General features: G+C 32.4%; 1 protein-coding gene across 1 annotated transcript in view; it reads left to right on the top strand.

Moving 5' to 3' along the window:
- The window catches only part of LOC130891106 (netrin-1-like), a 226,381-nt gene extending 216,787 nt beyond the window's left edge, over positions 1 to 9,594 (top strand). Inside the window, exons 6-7 of the mRNA XM_057795665.1 lie at positions 3,184 to 3,376; positions 3,468 to 9,594. Of these exons, the coding sequence (XP_057651648.1) occupies positions 3,184 to 3,376; positions 3,468 to 3,624 (350 nt within the window). The 3' untranslated portion in view covers positions 3,625 to 9,594. The remainder of the gene's footprint in view (positions 1 to 3,183; positions 3,377 to 3,467) is intronic.
- The last annotated feature ends 7,603 nt before the right edge of the window (positions 9,595 to 17,197 follow it).

Here is a 17,197-nt window from a genome sequence, read left to right as displayed (position 1 = left end):
AGTAGAAACATCACGTCTATGCTAGAAGTTTAGCTTGAAGTATGGAAAATCTAAAAGGAATAGAATGATAGCTAAAAAGATATGTAGAAATAAATCACTTTGTGAAAAGGAATAGCTAGACAAACATTTTGCGATATTTGAGAGAGAAGATTTGGTTAAAGCGACTCACGGAAAACTAGGAATCAGTTTACAACAATAGAACAGAAAATTCTATATTCTAAAGCAGGGGATTCCAAACTTTGAAGCCTTCAAGTCAGAATAATTTTTTCGATAATGTTCCAAGGGCCAAAACAATTTTAATTTTTCTTCTTTTTATCAGAGTCTTCCTCTGGTACAAGTTGAGAATTCGCATAAATTTGCCAATGGGTTGTTTTCTGTTTTTGGTACTACGTACCTGTGTGAGAAATCGTTTTCCAAGATGAAGTACACAAAGAATGATTACAAATCTAAATTGACCGATTAGCATCTCAAATTTCTCTTAATAATTGGTACAAATAAAACTAATCCACAACTACAAACAATTGTCGGTGAAGAATTTCATTAATCTCATTATTGTTTTTTGTTTTTGTTTTATTAGTTGGAATTAATTCCATATTTGTTTGTAATGCTTAAGCTTGGATACTTCAGTTGAGTTTTCTACGTCTTCAAAGTTTTACCTTGCGAGTAAATAAAACGGAGCAATTATCAATCTGTGTTTTGATTCTCATCCATTCAACTTATCACAGCAATAGTAACAGGGCCGGATGAGGCCCGCGGGCCGTAGTTTGTTCCAAAAGAACAGAATGTAGTTCAAACATCCAGAAAATCTGCATCCAAATATTCTGAGATGCAATAATTGAAACAAAAATTGTTCATAAAAGAATAAGACTTTTCATTGTCAGAAAGGCGAGGAAGTGTATTTCAAAAGACACAAAAAGTTTAAGTCAAAAGTATTAGTATGATTGGTGGTCCTTCTTCAGCATACATTCATCCTTATGGAAATTTTATTACCGCCAAATATATGAAAAAGAGTGTGTTTGATCTAGATTAATACAATTCATAAAGAAAAATCATCCTGAAGCAAATTATGTGCTTTGGCAACTACTCATTATGTGCCGCCTTTGATAAAATATCGTTTGATCTTTGTTTTTATAGCAAGCGGTTTATTTATATTGTTTCTTTTGATTAATTTCTAGGAAGGTCTATTTATTTATTTGTGTTGTTTCTTCATTTTTCAAAATCTTTGATAATTATTTTGGGTTATATAAAGAGTTTAAGAAGCGCAGTTTAATTCAGTTTATAATAAATAGTCGTGGTTAACAGAATGAATTAGCGAAGTAATCGAAGTATTTAAATAATTTATTAAAGTGATAGTGATAAGTAAATTATTATGAATTAGTGTAGTGTATAGTATTTAAATAATTTAAGAACGTCTATAAATTAACCCCACGAATAGAAAAAGTGTAAATAAATACGACTAATATTACAATAAAATGTGTGTAATTATAGTTTAGTAAGCATTGTTTCATAAAGCACAAATAATTGAATAAAAACAAACAGTTTGTACAAAATCTTTATTTCCACACTCTTATCTATAAAATGCATAATCACGTCTATATTTCAATGGAATTTTGAGAAGTTTACCTAAACAAAAGCTCGAGTTTTTGCTAAAATATCACAGCTCGTAAAATATGAGATGATCTCTCGTCACCACACCAGTGAATTCCAACAAAGCTATTACTGATATGGAGACATAAAGGTGACCGACATGATTATGATCTACGCGAATTGCCGTAAACAGTAGAAGCCAGTGACACTTGGACCTTATATTCTGACTAACAACAAGCGTTTAACAATAAATTTATTTATAAATTCTCTTCTTTGTTTTATTTGTTTTCTTTCATAATAAAATGAAAGCTTTGTTTTGTGTTTGGTACTTCTGATTCTTCTATAGTAGATAAAAAAGTGCAATTTTTTTTTAAATGTTCCATTTTTCCAAGGTATATTTAGAACATTGCGTCAACTTAATTAGTGCGTTTTTTTTTCAAAATTTGAACATTTATTTAAGAAAAACATTTACAATAGTATTACCCAAAGTATTGCCCATCTGAAGCTAAGACTTTTTCCAATCTTTCTGGTAATTTGTGGATCCCGTCCCATAAGAACTTCGCCGGATTCGCAGCCAAGAATGAATCAAGCCGATTTTTGATATCTTGCTTTGATGGTAACCGTTTTCCAGTGACAGCATTCTGCATCGACCGGAACTAATGGTAGTCAGAAGGGAAAAGGTCTGGGATATAAGGCGGGTGAGGTAAAACTTCCCATCCACTGTTTTCCAAATAGTTCTTAACCGGAGTAGCAACGTGGGACCCAGCGTTGTCATGATGGAAAATTATTGCTTCGTGTCGCGTATTTCGGGCGTCTTTCGGCTACTGCTCTCTTCAAAACGAATAAATTGTGTTCGGTAGTGTTCTCCATTGATGGTTTCACCCTTATTTAGCAGCTCATAATACAGCACACCATTCTGATCCCACCAAATTGAGAGCATTACCTTCACGCCTTGGTTGGCCGGATTTTTTGATCTTGAGGTTGTCGTAATGGATCACCAGTAACAATCCGATGCAAAAATGATTTCCTTTTGTGGCGCTCCAGCATCCAGCAGCATTTCGGACATGCAAAACCGCCTTTCCACGTCTCTCGGCTTGAGTTCATGTGGAACCCAATTTCCTTGCTTTCGAATATATCCAGCTGGTGTTAAACGTTTTGAAATGGCTGCTTGAAGATTCTGCGAGCTCTTCTTGTGTTTGGTAACAATCTTCATCGAGTAATGCATCCAGTTCTTCATCTACAAACTTTTTTGGACGCCCAGGACGTTCATCGTCATCCAAGCCAAAATCACCACTTTTAAATCGTGCAAACCACTTTTAGCACGTTCGCTCAGCTAGAGCATGTTCACCATAAACTTCAATCAAAATACGATGACTTTTTGCAGCATTTTTCGCCGACACGGTTTGTTTCGTTTTCTATGATACTAATTTGGTTTTCTACTCGGTTAAAATGTTTTCAAAACTGTTTCAATGTTATAAACAAATTATAAAGATGACGATGTCTATTTATATTTAAGAAATCATGAAATTTTTTCACGAAAATAAATCATTTGGCTGCTCCTGCTGCTCCTAGATTAATAATAAAATAAATTTTTAGCTATCATGGCAAAAGTACTATCCCGAATCGATAATAACGAAGCTGAATATACAAAAGGTTGGGTGAGATTCATGATCAACGTCGAATTCATCTATAAAAAATCCAAAGAATCCAGAATAAGAAGAGGAACCATGCCCATGTTGGTACCTGCCGCTGATCTGGCTTGTAAATGTCCCAAAATCAAATCCAACAAGTGAGTTCAAATACAAAACATTTTTCTATTTACTACACCAAAAAACGTCCAAAATTTTAGTAATACTACCCACTCATATTTTACGTTTTAGGTCATATCTATTCCTAGGAAGAGAACGAGACGATTCTCCCGGAGGAATAGTGACGGGAAGTTTAGGAGTAACTCAAAGGTCTATAGTCATTGAATGGAAAGACGAGTGGGATCAACGGATGCGTCGATTCCGTCGCCGAGCTCGAAAATGCAAATGAACTACCAACCCATCAAAAACGATATTCAAATAATTCGTTTTAATGAGAAAATAGTACGTCTGAGAATAAAAAGACTATCACATGACGTGGCGCAGTTAATAGGATACGCGTTAACGTCATTTAGCTTTATCGAATATTTATTGATTGTATCCAAGTTGTCTTCTGATTCTCAGACTCGATTTTTTGATTCACTCAAGGATCACTTGGGGTTGTTTCTATTCCTTAACTATAACGTGTCATGATTTGTATGGAAATAGATCTTTTTAATGCTGGTAGGTTAACTGTGATTTTTCAGTATTTGATTTTTTTAATTATATCTATCTAAGATAATCATCATCTACAAAAAAATATTAATAAGGTAAATTAGTAAGGACGGGCTCTAAAATCAAATTCCCCTTAACAAAATTACAGTTATTCAGCGCGATCACGAAACTGTGCACTGTGCTCCATTTCTATGGTGGAAACCTTGAAAAAGAAATAGAGTAAACCTTATATTAGTAGACTCAAAGTTTCAGTAATTGATTTAGAATTGACAAAAATTGTAGTAAATAAATTTAACGGTTCAAATATTCATTTTATCAATATAAACATTCTGAATTTCGAAAATATAATGATTATATCTTGTGACTCCGGTTGTTAATATTGACCATTAGTCCAACTTGACTCATTTTTGATGTCGAGTTCCTTTTTGAACACCTTCAAGAAGAGCGTGCCAAGGAATTGATGCACCTTCCTATGGACAGATTCATATAACAGAGCAGATGTTCATTTACCTCCTTGACAGAAGTAAAAGGTATCAACGGGAGCTTTTCCCGTTTTCCACTCAGGAAACATTCGACCATAAGTATGCTCGACATTTCTTTTCAATTCTAGAGAGAGTCCAATCTCCCATTGTTTGATAAATTTCGTTTTTGTCACCTGATTTGTCAATTTATTATCATGAATCCCATCATTCAATCATGGTCGATAGTGTATTTCAGTCATACCGAACAGTTTAATCGAAACTATAGTATTTCAAAATGAATATTTATCACATTCTTCTGAGGAATTTGCTATAATTTTTGCTTCAATGGATTTTTGATACAAAACTTTCGAAATTCCAAAAGAATATTGATTCTAATTCTGAGACGAAATGACATGTTCCCTCTGGATGCTTCTTGGCTCCAAACAGTTGAGCTTCTACATTGTTTTTCATCCAAGACAGCATGGCATAATCCCTCTGAATTTTTGTTTGCTCCAAACAATTGATCTGCTATATCATCACCAAAATTTCCATTGGTTTTCGAACCAGCATCCAAAATCTATAGCTGAATTGCTTCTTAAAGATTTCAAACACTTCATTTACACCAACTGATACTTCCTATGATGAAACCACATATTTTTCTTTGTTTGTAGGACAAAATAATTATTTGAGTGTATACGTTTTCGAGAGTAGATTGAACCCATTTCTACTACTTAATTTGACTGAATTCGAATCTGGAAGCTAATAGTTTATCATGATCCTTCTCATTCCAACCAAGCCGTACGAATCCACCTAAAGAACCTCAAAGTCTATAAGAACTTCAGCCTGAAGCAAATAGTGGTGCATCAGGTCAATATACCAAGAGTTGAACGATGTACGATACCGCTAGGAGAAGCTGCGAAGAGCTAAGGACCTCTCTACATCCATTTAAGCGATTTAACAGATTACACCAGGCATTGAAGATTTAGATAGACCAAGATCATGGACGACATCGCTTGGAGATATTTCGAATCAGTTAGAACAAAATTAACACCCAAGACAAGATCAGTCTGAAGCAAATAATGATGCTTCAGGTCAAACAACCGAGATTTGAACTAAAAGATTATGGACAACACCGTTAGGAGAAACTTGAAAGAGCTAAGGACCTACCTAAACAAGAAATCAGCTGGACCAAGACCTACAGTGAATATCCCAATAACATAAATCACTTATTAAAACGTATGGTAATAATTGAAGATTGCTTGAGCAACGTTAACAACTATATCCAATCTTTTCACTCTACTCCTATTTTCTTTGATGAAAAATCTAATTGATTCTTGTCAAATTCAACCCACAGTAATTTGGTTCCATCAAGAAACTATTCAAACTGATTTAGTATGTATAAAATAGTTGCAAACTACTGGGTTGAATTGTTTTTAAATAGAACACCCTGTAACTCGTTTAGGAGCCGCTTTCAATCTAAGAGAATCTTTGAGCTGAAGATTCAGAGTTGAAATTATCAGTGAGACTCTGTTTGAAAAAAATATCACGTTGATGGTATCTAAAACTGAGTGGAAAACACCTGTTATATAGATAAAATGGATCAGATAACCTTTCAAAAAATTTGTAAAACATTCACGTTAGAATAATAATAAATTTTCCTCCTACTAATCTACCTTATTAACAACTTGTTTCAGATTACCTTAAAGTCGATAACATTATTAAAACCACATAGAATTTTAGATAATTAAGGTTAGCTTTTCGATATATACATTAGATTAGATGTAATCAGAATGTTCCTTATAAAGTGATCACCATTAACGAAAATAATGAACCAGTTTCCAAGATAGAAATCATTTAGAAAGTACTTGAAATTAACTTTACAGGAGATGTATTGAAAGTGAGGTTATGTTTATTAAGGAAATAAACGTATTTTGATTACATCTGAAGATAATTGAGAAAAATATCCAAAAAATGTCATATGTCATAATAACAAAAATATGAGTTGAAATGATTATCAGTAATTTCAGTTGTTTATTATTCAGAATCAGAATCACAAAAAAAAATGATCTAAAAACGGTTCTCCGTTGTAGTGGAAATTTAATATATTTAGCAAAAAATGTTTGTAAATATCGTTTTTGGAACATACACTTTTCTGATAACAATCAGAAAACCTAACCTATTAGGTAGGCAACTATTCATGCATTCAAACTGCTTAACCTCAACATAGTCCACATTTCTTATGGATCTAATACCTGTTTAAAATGGCTAATTTCTTTCTCAATTGAAGTGTGATTTAGATAGTTTATAAATAAATGTGTGATTGTCAAATTCAATTAACATCGCATTAATCAAAAAACAATTTTAAAAAATTAAAAAAACTAAATGTTCGAGTGTGATTGAAAACTTTACAACTCCTACAATTACGAGCTTGTTAATTCATTATAACACTTCTGGATAGTGTGGTACTTTATTAGGTTCATAAGCGTGGATAAAACATTATAATTATACGGGGTATTGTCAAAAATACCACATTCAATACACCTTTTGAGTGGCTTAAATCGATATCTATAATTTTATACAAAATGTTCGTACTATACTGATAGATATTTTCCTGGACTTCAATACTTATTTGTTCGCAATTTACGAGCCTAGTATAACAAACTAAAAATAAAATTAGTCAGCTTCATACCCGTAAATAAAAACGTTAAGCGCCAATTGCAGAAATATTTGATCTGATGTGAGAGATTTTGATGGTAAGAATATATGTCTCTTTTAAAAATAAAAAAAAACAAATACTTCATGAGGTCCATAAGCGTGGATTTATACGGGGATTTTCGAAAAATATGATTAACTGTTATCACTACAGTCAATACACATTTTGGGGGATTTAAAACGATGTAATATTATGCAAAATGTATATGAAAAAATTTTGGAAATATCGACTTAATAAAGAAGATTGTGGTTCATTGAAAGTCTATTTATACTGATAGGCATTTGAAAATCACTTTCCAATAGTATCCTGGCTAAAAAAAATATCTCACTCATAACTTTTCATTTTATCAGGAAATAACCATTTTTGAGAAAAAATGAGACTAGATATGTCAAAAAAATATCTTTATATGAAATATACAGGGACAAAGTGAATCTTCAAAGTTTGTTTTTTTACTAGTGTAACAAGCTAAACATGAAATTAGTCATTATGCATACATAAAAATATTCAAAACTAAGCGCCAACGGTGGAGAGTTGATTTGAGAGATTTTTATGGTAATACCACTAAAAAATTTAATATACAGCTCTCTTTTTCTCGAATCTGATATACATGCAGAATATAGCTCACGCTCCTCCACGTACGCATGTTTAAATATTAAATTATGACTCATAATATTTGGATAATAGCACTTTCCACTGTTAAGTCAAATATGGGTTACTATAATCCGTTGTAAACTGTCTGTTAGTGCTTAAAGACCTTCCATTATATTTCCAAGGACAGTTTTCAGGTTTCTTGTGTCAACATATAGTATTATTTTGATATTGGTGTTTTAATTTTTAGTTTGTTTGATATTCAATCAACCCATAAATAATTTTGGATATTTTTTTCTGGAAACAAAAATTTTTATTGTTACGTAATATTTTGTATAATAAATGCACTGTACCAAATGCATTTTTATATTGTATGTTATATAACATTTTACCTAAGACAATTTGTAATTATTTTTTATTTTGTACATAACATTTTTTTAATCACATAATCCATTAGTCGTGATTTATTTATTGTGTGTATAACAAAAAATTTAAGATTAAACAAATTATTGTTATTGAATGGATGGTTTTAGTTTTGTATATTTTGTATATTTTTTATTTTATTTTCTATTTTTATGTTATCAAGAGCCCTATTTATTTTTATAACAATAATATACAAGTTGTTTTCTAACACGTATCATAATACATATAAAAATTCTCCAGAATTATGATAGATGTCACCTTGGTCCTTTAGCCCTTCCATAAATGTTTTTATTGTCTATGGTGTTTGTATTTGTCAAAATTTATCATTATCATTTTATTTACTATCATTCTATTGGAAATTATCACTTTTAACCCCTTTTGTAAAAAGAGATAAGTCATAATATAATTTCGTAGACAATTAGATAAAAATTACAGCGTGGCAACGGTGTAAAACATCTGTCACATTATTTTTTACAAAGAACGTTCAAGATTTATGAGTATTTCAAAGTACTTTAAGCAGTACTATCTATATATAATTTCTGGCTTTGATTGTCTCCAAAAGAGTTTAAAAATTCTATTGAAAGTAGAAAACTCCTCCTCCCAGTCATCTTCAATTAGAAAACGAAGAAGAAGTTGATCTTTCACAACAACAGGAACACAAAAGAGTACGTGAATGAAAGATGAGAAGAAGACAAACAAACATAAATTGAGAAAGTAAAAAACAAATAAAAAATTAAGATACAAGCAAAGGTCAGGTATTATTTGATACTCGATCAAAATTAGGGTTAAATAACCTATTATGTAAGAAAAAATTAATGTTTTGATGTTTGTACTAGTCATAAATGAGATTATGAAGTATAATTATCAAAATTTTGCATCAGGAGCTTAATAGACACATAAAATTGCAACTCAAGGACATACCAAGGATTTGTTTGGAAAAAAGGAACCTATAGGTTTCAAGATTCTCTCAAAGCAAGTGATTAGGAAGGGCAACTCTACCACTTCAACACAACTTGTATATTTTGATGAATGAATGTGTGATGAATGATGTGAGTTTACTAGAAATTGTACAGTATTATCAGTATCTTATTAAGGAAATAAAAGTGTATTTCATATTTATTGTGTTATTCAAATAATAAGCTGAAAACGCCCATTTCCGATCTATTTAAAATATTATTTCAAGAAAATTCATACAGTGTAATTCAATTAGAATTTAATATTTTTAATTAGGTTAAAAATGGGCTTTGAAACTGAAAATTCTGTATTGAATTACTTATTCCGATGACCATAATACCAATAATTTGGTTTTTAATTGAATTCATATAAATTTAATAGGAATTTCAGTTTATTGATAAAACTATATCTAGTTCCTAGAAATCATTTTAAGGATATGAATGTTTAAAATTAATAGACCTCAAAAGTAACCCTAGATCTAGTTTCTGTGTTGTCAACATATCAAACTGTAATGTGCTTCGAATCTCAGCTATGTTGGATAAAAAATAAATCTTACATTTAAACTTCATACTTTTTTATTTATTCATAATCTCCCTTTCATTTTGAACTATTCGAAAGAACATTTACCACAAGCTAGCATTCAAAATGATCAAGTATCTAAATACAGTTAATCAATTTTAAGTTGAAAAATGCTTCCAAAATGAAGCTTAATGAAGAACTTAAAATGTGTAAAAAGTTATTAATTCAAATCAACTCACTTTACTTTTAACAAAATAATTTTTATTATTTTTATCACACCTCGTAGTCAAAATAAAACAGAAACAGGAGTGTTTACTGAAGATAATCATTTGGCTCATCAGTGGTTGGATCTTCGATAGTCAGCAACAGTCCCGGATTTCAAGGGACAGTCCTGGATTTCCCTAACTTGCTCAGAATCCCGAAATAAATTGAAACAGGACGCTGTTTGTCCCGTATTTCACTTTCACGAGTGACAAAATTAAAAAAATTTGGATCAGCTTCATATTGAGATATGTATGAGGAATTTTCCATTGTAAGGGACGAATATATAACAGAACATAAAGAAATCCATGTTGTGTAGAGCACGGCCGATCTACTAAATATATTTAAGCTTGTTTCTTATTGTTTAAGCATATCTCCCTTAAATGCCTTTGTGAAAATTAATAAACTGTATTTTGTGTTGCCTAATCACCAGTGAAAAACTTTCACATATATTAACTTGCAGCGTTTTATGAAAAATATTAGAGGATTTCAGGAATATTTTTTTTAGTAGTCACTTAAATATCAAAAGTCTTAGTCCAAATATTCAATAATCCAAATTATTCATAATGAAAATAAATAATTTCTACTTTTATTCATTAGAATAAGTAGCGTCCTCTATTTTCTTTTGGAAACAGTACTGGGAGACTAGAGGACGTAATATTACAGTTTACAATAATTTCTGTGACTTGAATAAAACGATTAAAATCTGTTTCAAGTATTTTAAACTTAAAAATATCAGTTTTTTGTGATTTGTAGCTCTTAATATTTCAGAATATATTGAAAATAATAATAAAGAGATTACCCTCAATAAACGCAAACTATCGGTACACAAGTATCACTTCAACTAAAAAAACTTTGTGAACTGTTATAACTGTCGATAAATTATTGAATTTACTGAATTTAGAAAAAAAATTGTTAATAATCGTTTATTAAGATAAATAATATATTTAAATCTATTAATAAGTCATTAGCGCCATCTACTTTACAATAGATGCACTAATACAGAGTGTATTTGAAATTGCTATTTTTTCATAATTTCACCGATTTAGTTGTGACGAATTAGTGAAGATGGCGCAACAGAAGTCTATTTCGAAAATATACGAGGGGTATATACGAACTTATATTACCTAATAGAAAAATAATTTTTTGATAAAGCAATTTTTTTTTATTATTTTAATATGACATTGATGTCGTTGTTTATTTTAGTCCATTCCTCGTATCTCGAATATGTGGGTAGATATAGATAAATTTGATTGTTTTGAACAAAATAAGTTATTTATGATTATAATATGGTCTCATTTTATTACAACGTGAGACAATCTACGTCCTACGCTAAACGTAAATTTGGTCATTGTTCTATAGATCATTATATCTAAATTACAACCTCAATAAATTCAATGATTATATTGTAAACTATAATCACTACCCCATTATTTGAATTAAGAATATCCAGTTATAACCTTTCTTATCTATATTGTATTTCTATACTAATTATAGAATGAATTAAAGAGATGTCAGTCTATTGTATATAAGTTTTGAATTATTTTAGTAAATACATTCTATTGAAGTGATTTTTACTGGAAATCTATGTTTTCGAAAGACATTACGCTTACGTACATGCAAAAGGGGTACAATTAGACTCTACACCATCATTTGCGATCGTCAACTTTTGGACAGCTGTATTAGAATCAGCTTGATTGCCAACGATCGTTCGAGGCGGCCAAAAATTGCGACAACCATCAAGAGCATCGACAAATTTCACTAAAAAGTACCGGAAACCCTTGGATTCAGACTGAATTTTGCATGTGCAAACTATCCGATCGTATTTGCTCACTATGAACCCAAAGGGCATTCTAATGATTCAACTCTCTTAAGGTTATAATTTTCTCTCAACAAACATGTAGATTGGCCTCGAACAGAAAAACGTTATAAGCCAGATTGGATAGAAACCTCCTAGAAAGAGCTTAACAACGCCCATTTTAGCTACGATCTTTCTGAGTTTCGAATATACATACATAGACGTGTAGAATATATATTTCGTATAATACAGAATACAATTTCTGTCGAAGCTTGTAGATGTAGTTGGAAGGGTCGAGTAGATTCTTTATACATGAATATTTCACAGTATGCGCATACATCTGAGCTGGTGCATTGTCTTGACGAAACAACACTTTCTTCAAAGCCAAATGCGACTGTTTTCGATTGATTTCTTCGCAATAAGTTCGCGTAATAATCGCCGTTGATAGTTTTTCCTTTCTCAAGATAATCAATAGATATTATCTCAAAAAACCGACACCACGACTTTGCCAGCAGATGGAACGGTCTTTGCCTTCTTTGGAGCCGGTTCTCCTCTTCAGCCCATCGTTTTGATTGTTCCTTTGTTTCGGGTGTGAAGTGATAGACCCACGTTTCATCCATGGCTAGGAAACGGTGCCGAAATTATGTGAAACATTGCCAAACGCTCGATGGAAATATCTTCACAACGCTGTTTTTGTTCCACCTAGTGTAGAATCTAGTTCAGCTTTTATACTGGTATAAGGCCTTTCAAATAAAAGTATATTTACAAATTCACTATTAACTTCAATCTGTTCGGAAGGACCCACTTTACAACGTGTAAAACGGTTACTTCCTCGTTGCTACTGCTTTCAGAGATTCTTATTTATAAACTTTTCAGATTTATGCGAAAGCTTTTATCGATTCGAGTGGGACCGCTTTAAAATATGTTAAAATTGTCATTCCTCTTGGCCAATCATTCCGGAGATAGATAAAGATTAGGTTGTATTCTTGGAGGGGCATTAAATTTCTTCTGGTTTTACTAGATTTTATATTTCAAATCTAATCAGATCCTCTATATATTTTCTTATGAAAAGATATTTTTTTGCCATCTCGTATAAAACAAAGACCTAATTTCGAATACAGAGAACACGTCCGGACGTACATACACACACATAGATATTACGTTTCGGTTTCCAAACGATAATTGTCAGGTATACTGTTGGTCACTCGCCATCATCAGGTCACTGTCTATTTGCGGTGTTTTATAAGTTACAGTAAACTCTATGGGTGGGGTAATGGACACTGAAGAACACCGAATGCTTCTATCGCGTGGGAAATGCACAGTAGTGGTTCGAAATACCTCTCACTTCTCCGCACACATACGTAGACGACGGTGACCATACCTCACTCACCGCCTCTGCTTCACAAAATAATCCAGTCACTGAGAACGTTTAATAAGGATACGATACGAAAATTTATGATATTTCAAAATAAATTCGGGTTCTTATACTATTTCTAAACCGAAATTAATAACGGAGGAAGCTTTCTATACCGACACGTCAAAGTTATATCCAAGAAAAACTAATTTATGATAAGTTATAGCTTAACATTCACAACGTGGTTAAGTTTGTAGCATGATTTGTTATCCAGGCAACTTAATCTAACAATATAATAATTGGATGTTCGTTAAAAGCGCTATGATTTGACTGTGCTTCTGTATGGAATGGAAACATACAATTGGACATAACCTAACCTAACCTAACCTAACCTAACCTAACCTAACCTAGCATTGTAAACAATGAACTGCGTGGATAAAATTTACTAGGTAGCACAAAAAACTAATAAAGGAATACTAAGAACAGCCAATAACCAAGTAGAAAAAAAGGCTCGCGGTCAAATATCTCTAGCAAAAATCGGTGGCGTTCATACTTGTTTTGAATTTAGCATCTCGGTAAAGAAAAAATATTAAACGAAAAGGAATCTCGAACGATGAGGAAGGGTTATAAGTAACAGTAAAGAAAATACAAGATTCGTGATCAATATTTAGTGTTCCTTCCTTTGGCCCTAATACCAACTTCCAATCGCTTTTTCATGGATCGAATTAATTTTTTTTTGGTCGATCCTATTTGATAGTATCCCGTTCTTCAGTGAGCGATGTTTTGAGGACCGATTCCGTGGATTGTGCAGGATTTATAGCACGAACTTATTTTTTCATAAAAACGCTCGATAGAATTTAAGTCAGGGCTGCGCGCTTCCAATCCATATCTGCAATTTCGACATCCTGCAAATACTGTGTTTTCGCTAATTAAACTCAATTTTTTTCTATGTATTGGTTCGTCGTGAATCCTCTCTCTTCCCTGCCAGTTTTAATAAAAACTAACTTTTTGTTTCTATCGAGATGCCTGCCCAAACCATCCAGGAATCTCCTCCAAAAGCCACGTTTTCTTTTATGCTACACTTCACGAATCTTTTGTAGACTCATTATCTTCTATCGCTACCATGCAGGTATATTCTTCTTTCCTCGGAGCCCCATTCTTCATCATTTCAATTAACGTGTTCTCTGGCAAATCGTAGACAGGCTGCTCGGTGGTCTGGGGTTAATTTGGAGTCATTAGCTAACTTTTTTAACTCAAGGTTAGCTGTCTTAAGTCTTCTTCTGATTGCTCAGCCCCTTACAGCCACTCCTCGTGCTTATCTAAGCTCTTGTTGGACTTGAACACCAATGATAACTCGATTTCTCACCGATTTGCTGACAATTATTGCGGGGGTATCGCTTGAGGCGAATTTTTTGTTGGTCATCATTACCAGGGTTAATTTGGTAAGTCAGTAATCTATATGTACACTTTCCAGAGATTAAAATTCATTATTTTTCACGTCAGAATGGGTTTTTTGAATGATACGTAGGAATATCCATTAAAAATAGTTAAAAACAACATTTAGTTTAGTTTGAACCGCAGTAACTTGTCGAGAGATATTTCTATTTAGGCGACAAATACCATTTTTTGTCTTTCATCTTTCTGCAGGTCCAAGTGGTTACAAAAAGGCAACTTTATGAGTGGATATGGGAATCTACGAAATAATTCAATGAACTTTCGATGTTTTTGGGTTCTAACACGACGATGAAGCTGTTCATTTATGGTTCCAACTAAACTCGTATCGTTTGAGGCATCAAACCAAAATGGTTAAAGCTCAAGAAAAAAAAGCCATTTTTGAAATACTGAAACAAGTTGTGCTTTAGTAAAACCTTTCAGTGTATCAATCGCAGAATGTACTCGTGAAGAATGAACTTCATCTGTGGTCTAAAAGTGCTGCATTGTTGGACTAGGACATGGTACCACAAAACCATTGAAAAGTCCTGAAATGGATCTATTTTTTTTTTAATATAAGCCAGAAATGAATCGTTTCTAATCAATTTTCGATAGTACGAAGACCTCGTTGATCAGAATTGAATTTTAACTCAAATCACTGGTCTAAATGGAACCATATAATACCATAGAAAATATTTCTAACTCTTCTGATTCACAATCGGCACTCTGCGGTTGCATAAACATAATTATTATAATAATAATTATAATTATGGTCTCTATTTGACCAAAGAAAAAATTGGTTGTTTAAGGAAATGTGTTGTTTGTGCGTAGGAAGGAGATTTATAGATGTTAACATCAATTTTTTTTAAATAATCGTTTGTTTAATATTGTTGCACAACTTTATGAATTAATGAAGAATATATCAATAACTTGTGATATGTTTTGTTGCAGTATGGGAGGTAATTATTTCTATAATATAAATTACAATACATGGAATTATAGATTGTTGTAATTGTAAGTCATTTTTCAATAACGGGGTTGATAAATATTTAAATCGAAACTGTGGAAATATATAAATCGATTGTTTGTTGAAAAAGAAACAGTTTTTAATTGTTTATCTATATAATTACTTAGAAAACAATTAATTTTAATTAAATACTATTAGAATCATAATAAATTATTTACTACAGTGAAAAATTCAACTTTATTCATTCTTTATCTCACTTTTGATACCATCAAAGTATTTTCCATACAAAAGAGATGACTACTATAGATTTTTTAAGTCGAGAAAACAATTAGCAATGAGGAAAAAATAGGTAAAGAGAAAAGGAAAAAAAGGATCATCTCTAAGACGGTCTACAATTCTGTGGATCATACAACTTGGTGCAGGAGATAGAGTAGGACAAAAGAGAACTGACTAACCACACCAGAGAAGACAACGTCAGGAATTAGAGATCTAGAAACAACTGGACCACAACGAGCAGAAGAAATAAAAAGATATTATAGAAAAAAGAAATAAAGATCATCTCTAAGACGGTCTACAATTCTGTGGATCATACAACTTGGTGCAGGAGATAGAGTAGGACAAAAGAGAACTGACTAACCACACCAGAGAAGACTACGTCAGGAATTTGAGACCTAGAAACAACTGGACCACAACGAGCAGAAGAAATAAAAAGATATTATAGAAAAAAGAAATAAAGATCATCTCTAAGATGGTCTACAAATCTGTGAATCTTACAAATTGGTGCAGGAGATAGAATAGGACAAAAGAGAACTGACTAATCACACCAGAGAAGACTGCGTCAGGAATTTGAGACCTAGGAACAACTGGACCACAACGAGCAGAAGAAATAAAAAGATATTATAGAAAAAAGAAATAAAGATCATCTCTAAGACGGTCTACAATTCTGTGGATCATACAACTTGGTGCAGGAGATAGAGTAGGACAAAAAAGAACTGACTAACCACACCAGAGAAGACTACGTCAGGAATTTGAGACCTAGGAACAACTGGACCACAACGAGCAGAAGAAATAAAAAGATATTATAGAAAAAAGAAATAAAGATCATCTCTAAGATGGTCTACAATTCTGTGAATCTTACAAATTGGTGCAGGAGATAGAATAGGACAAAAGAGAACTGACTAATCACACCAGAGAAGACTGCGTCAGGAATTTGAGACCTAGGAACAACTGGACCACAACGAGCAGAAGAAATAAAAAGATATTATAGAAAAAAGAAATAAAGATCATCTCTAAGACGGTCTACAATTCTGTGGATCATACAACTTGGTGCAGGAGATAGAGTAGGACAAAAGAGAACTGACTAACCACACCAGAGAAGACAACGTCAGGAATTAGAGATCTAGAAACAACTGGACCACAACGAGCAGAAGAAATAAAAAGATATTATAGAAAAAAGAAATAAAGATCATCTCTAAGACGGTCTACAATTCTGTGGATCATACAACTTGGTGCAGGAGATAGAGTAGGACAAAAGAGAACTGACTAACCACACCAGAGAAGACTACGTCAGGAATTTGAGACCTAGAAACAACTGGACCACAACGAGCAGAAGAAATAAAAAGATATTATAGAAAAAAGAAATAAAGATCATCTCTAAGATGGTCTACAAATCTGTGAATCTTACAAATTGGTGCAGGAGATAGAATAGGACAAAAGAGAACTGACTAATCACACCAGAGAAGACTGCGTCAGGAATTTGAGACCTAGGAACAACTGGACCACAACGAGCAGAAGAAATAAAAAGATATTATAGAAAAAAGAAATAAAGATCATCTCTAAGA

This window comes from Diorhabda carinulata, chromosome 3 (assembly GCF_026250575.1).
Source record: "Diorhabda carinulata isolate Delta chromosome 3, icDioCari1.1, whole genome shotgun sequence".
Classification (NCBI taxonomy): domain Eukaryota; kingdom Metazoa; phylum Arthropoda; class Insecta; order Coleoptera; family Chrysomelidae; genus Diorhabda; species Diorhabda carinulata.
Note: the sequence above shows the minus strand (reverse complement) of the source record. Positions and strands in the feature narration are given on the sequence as shown.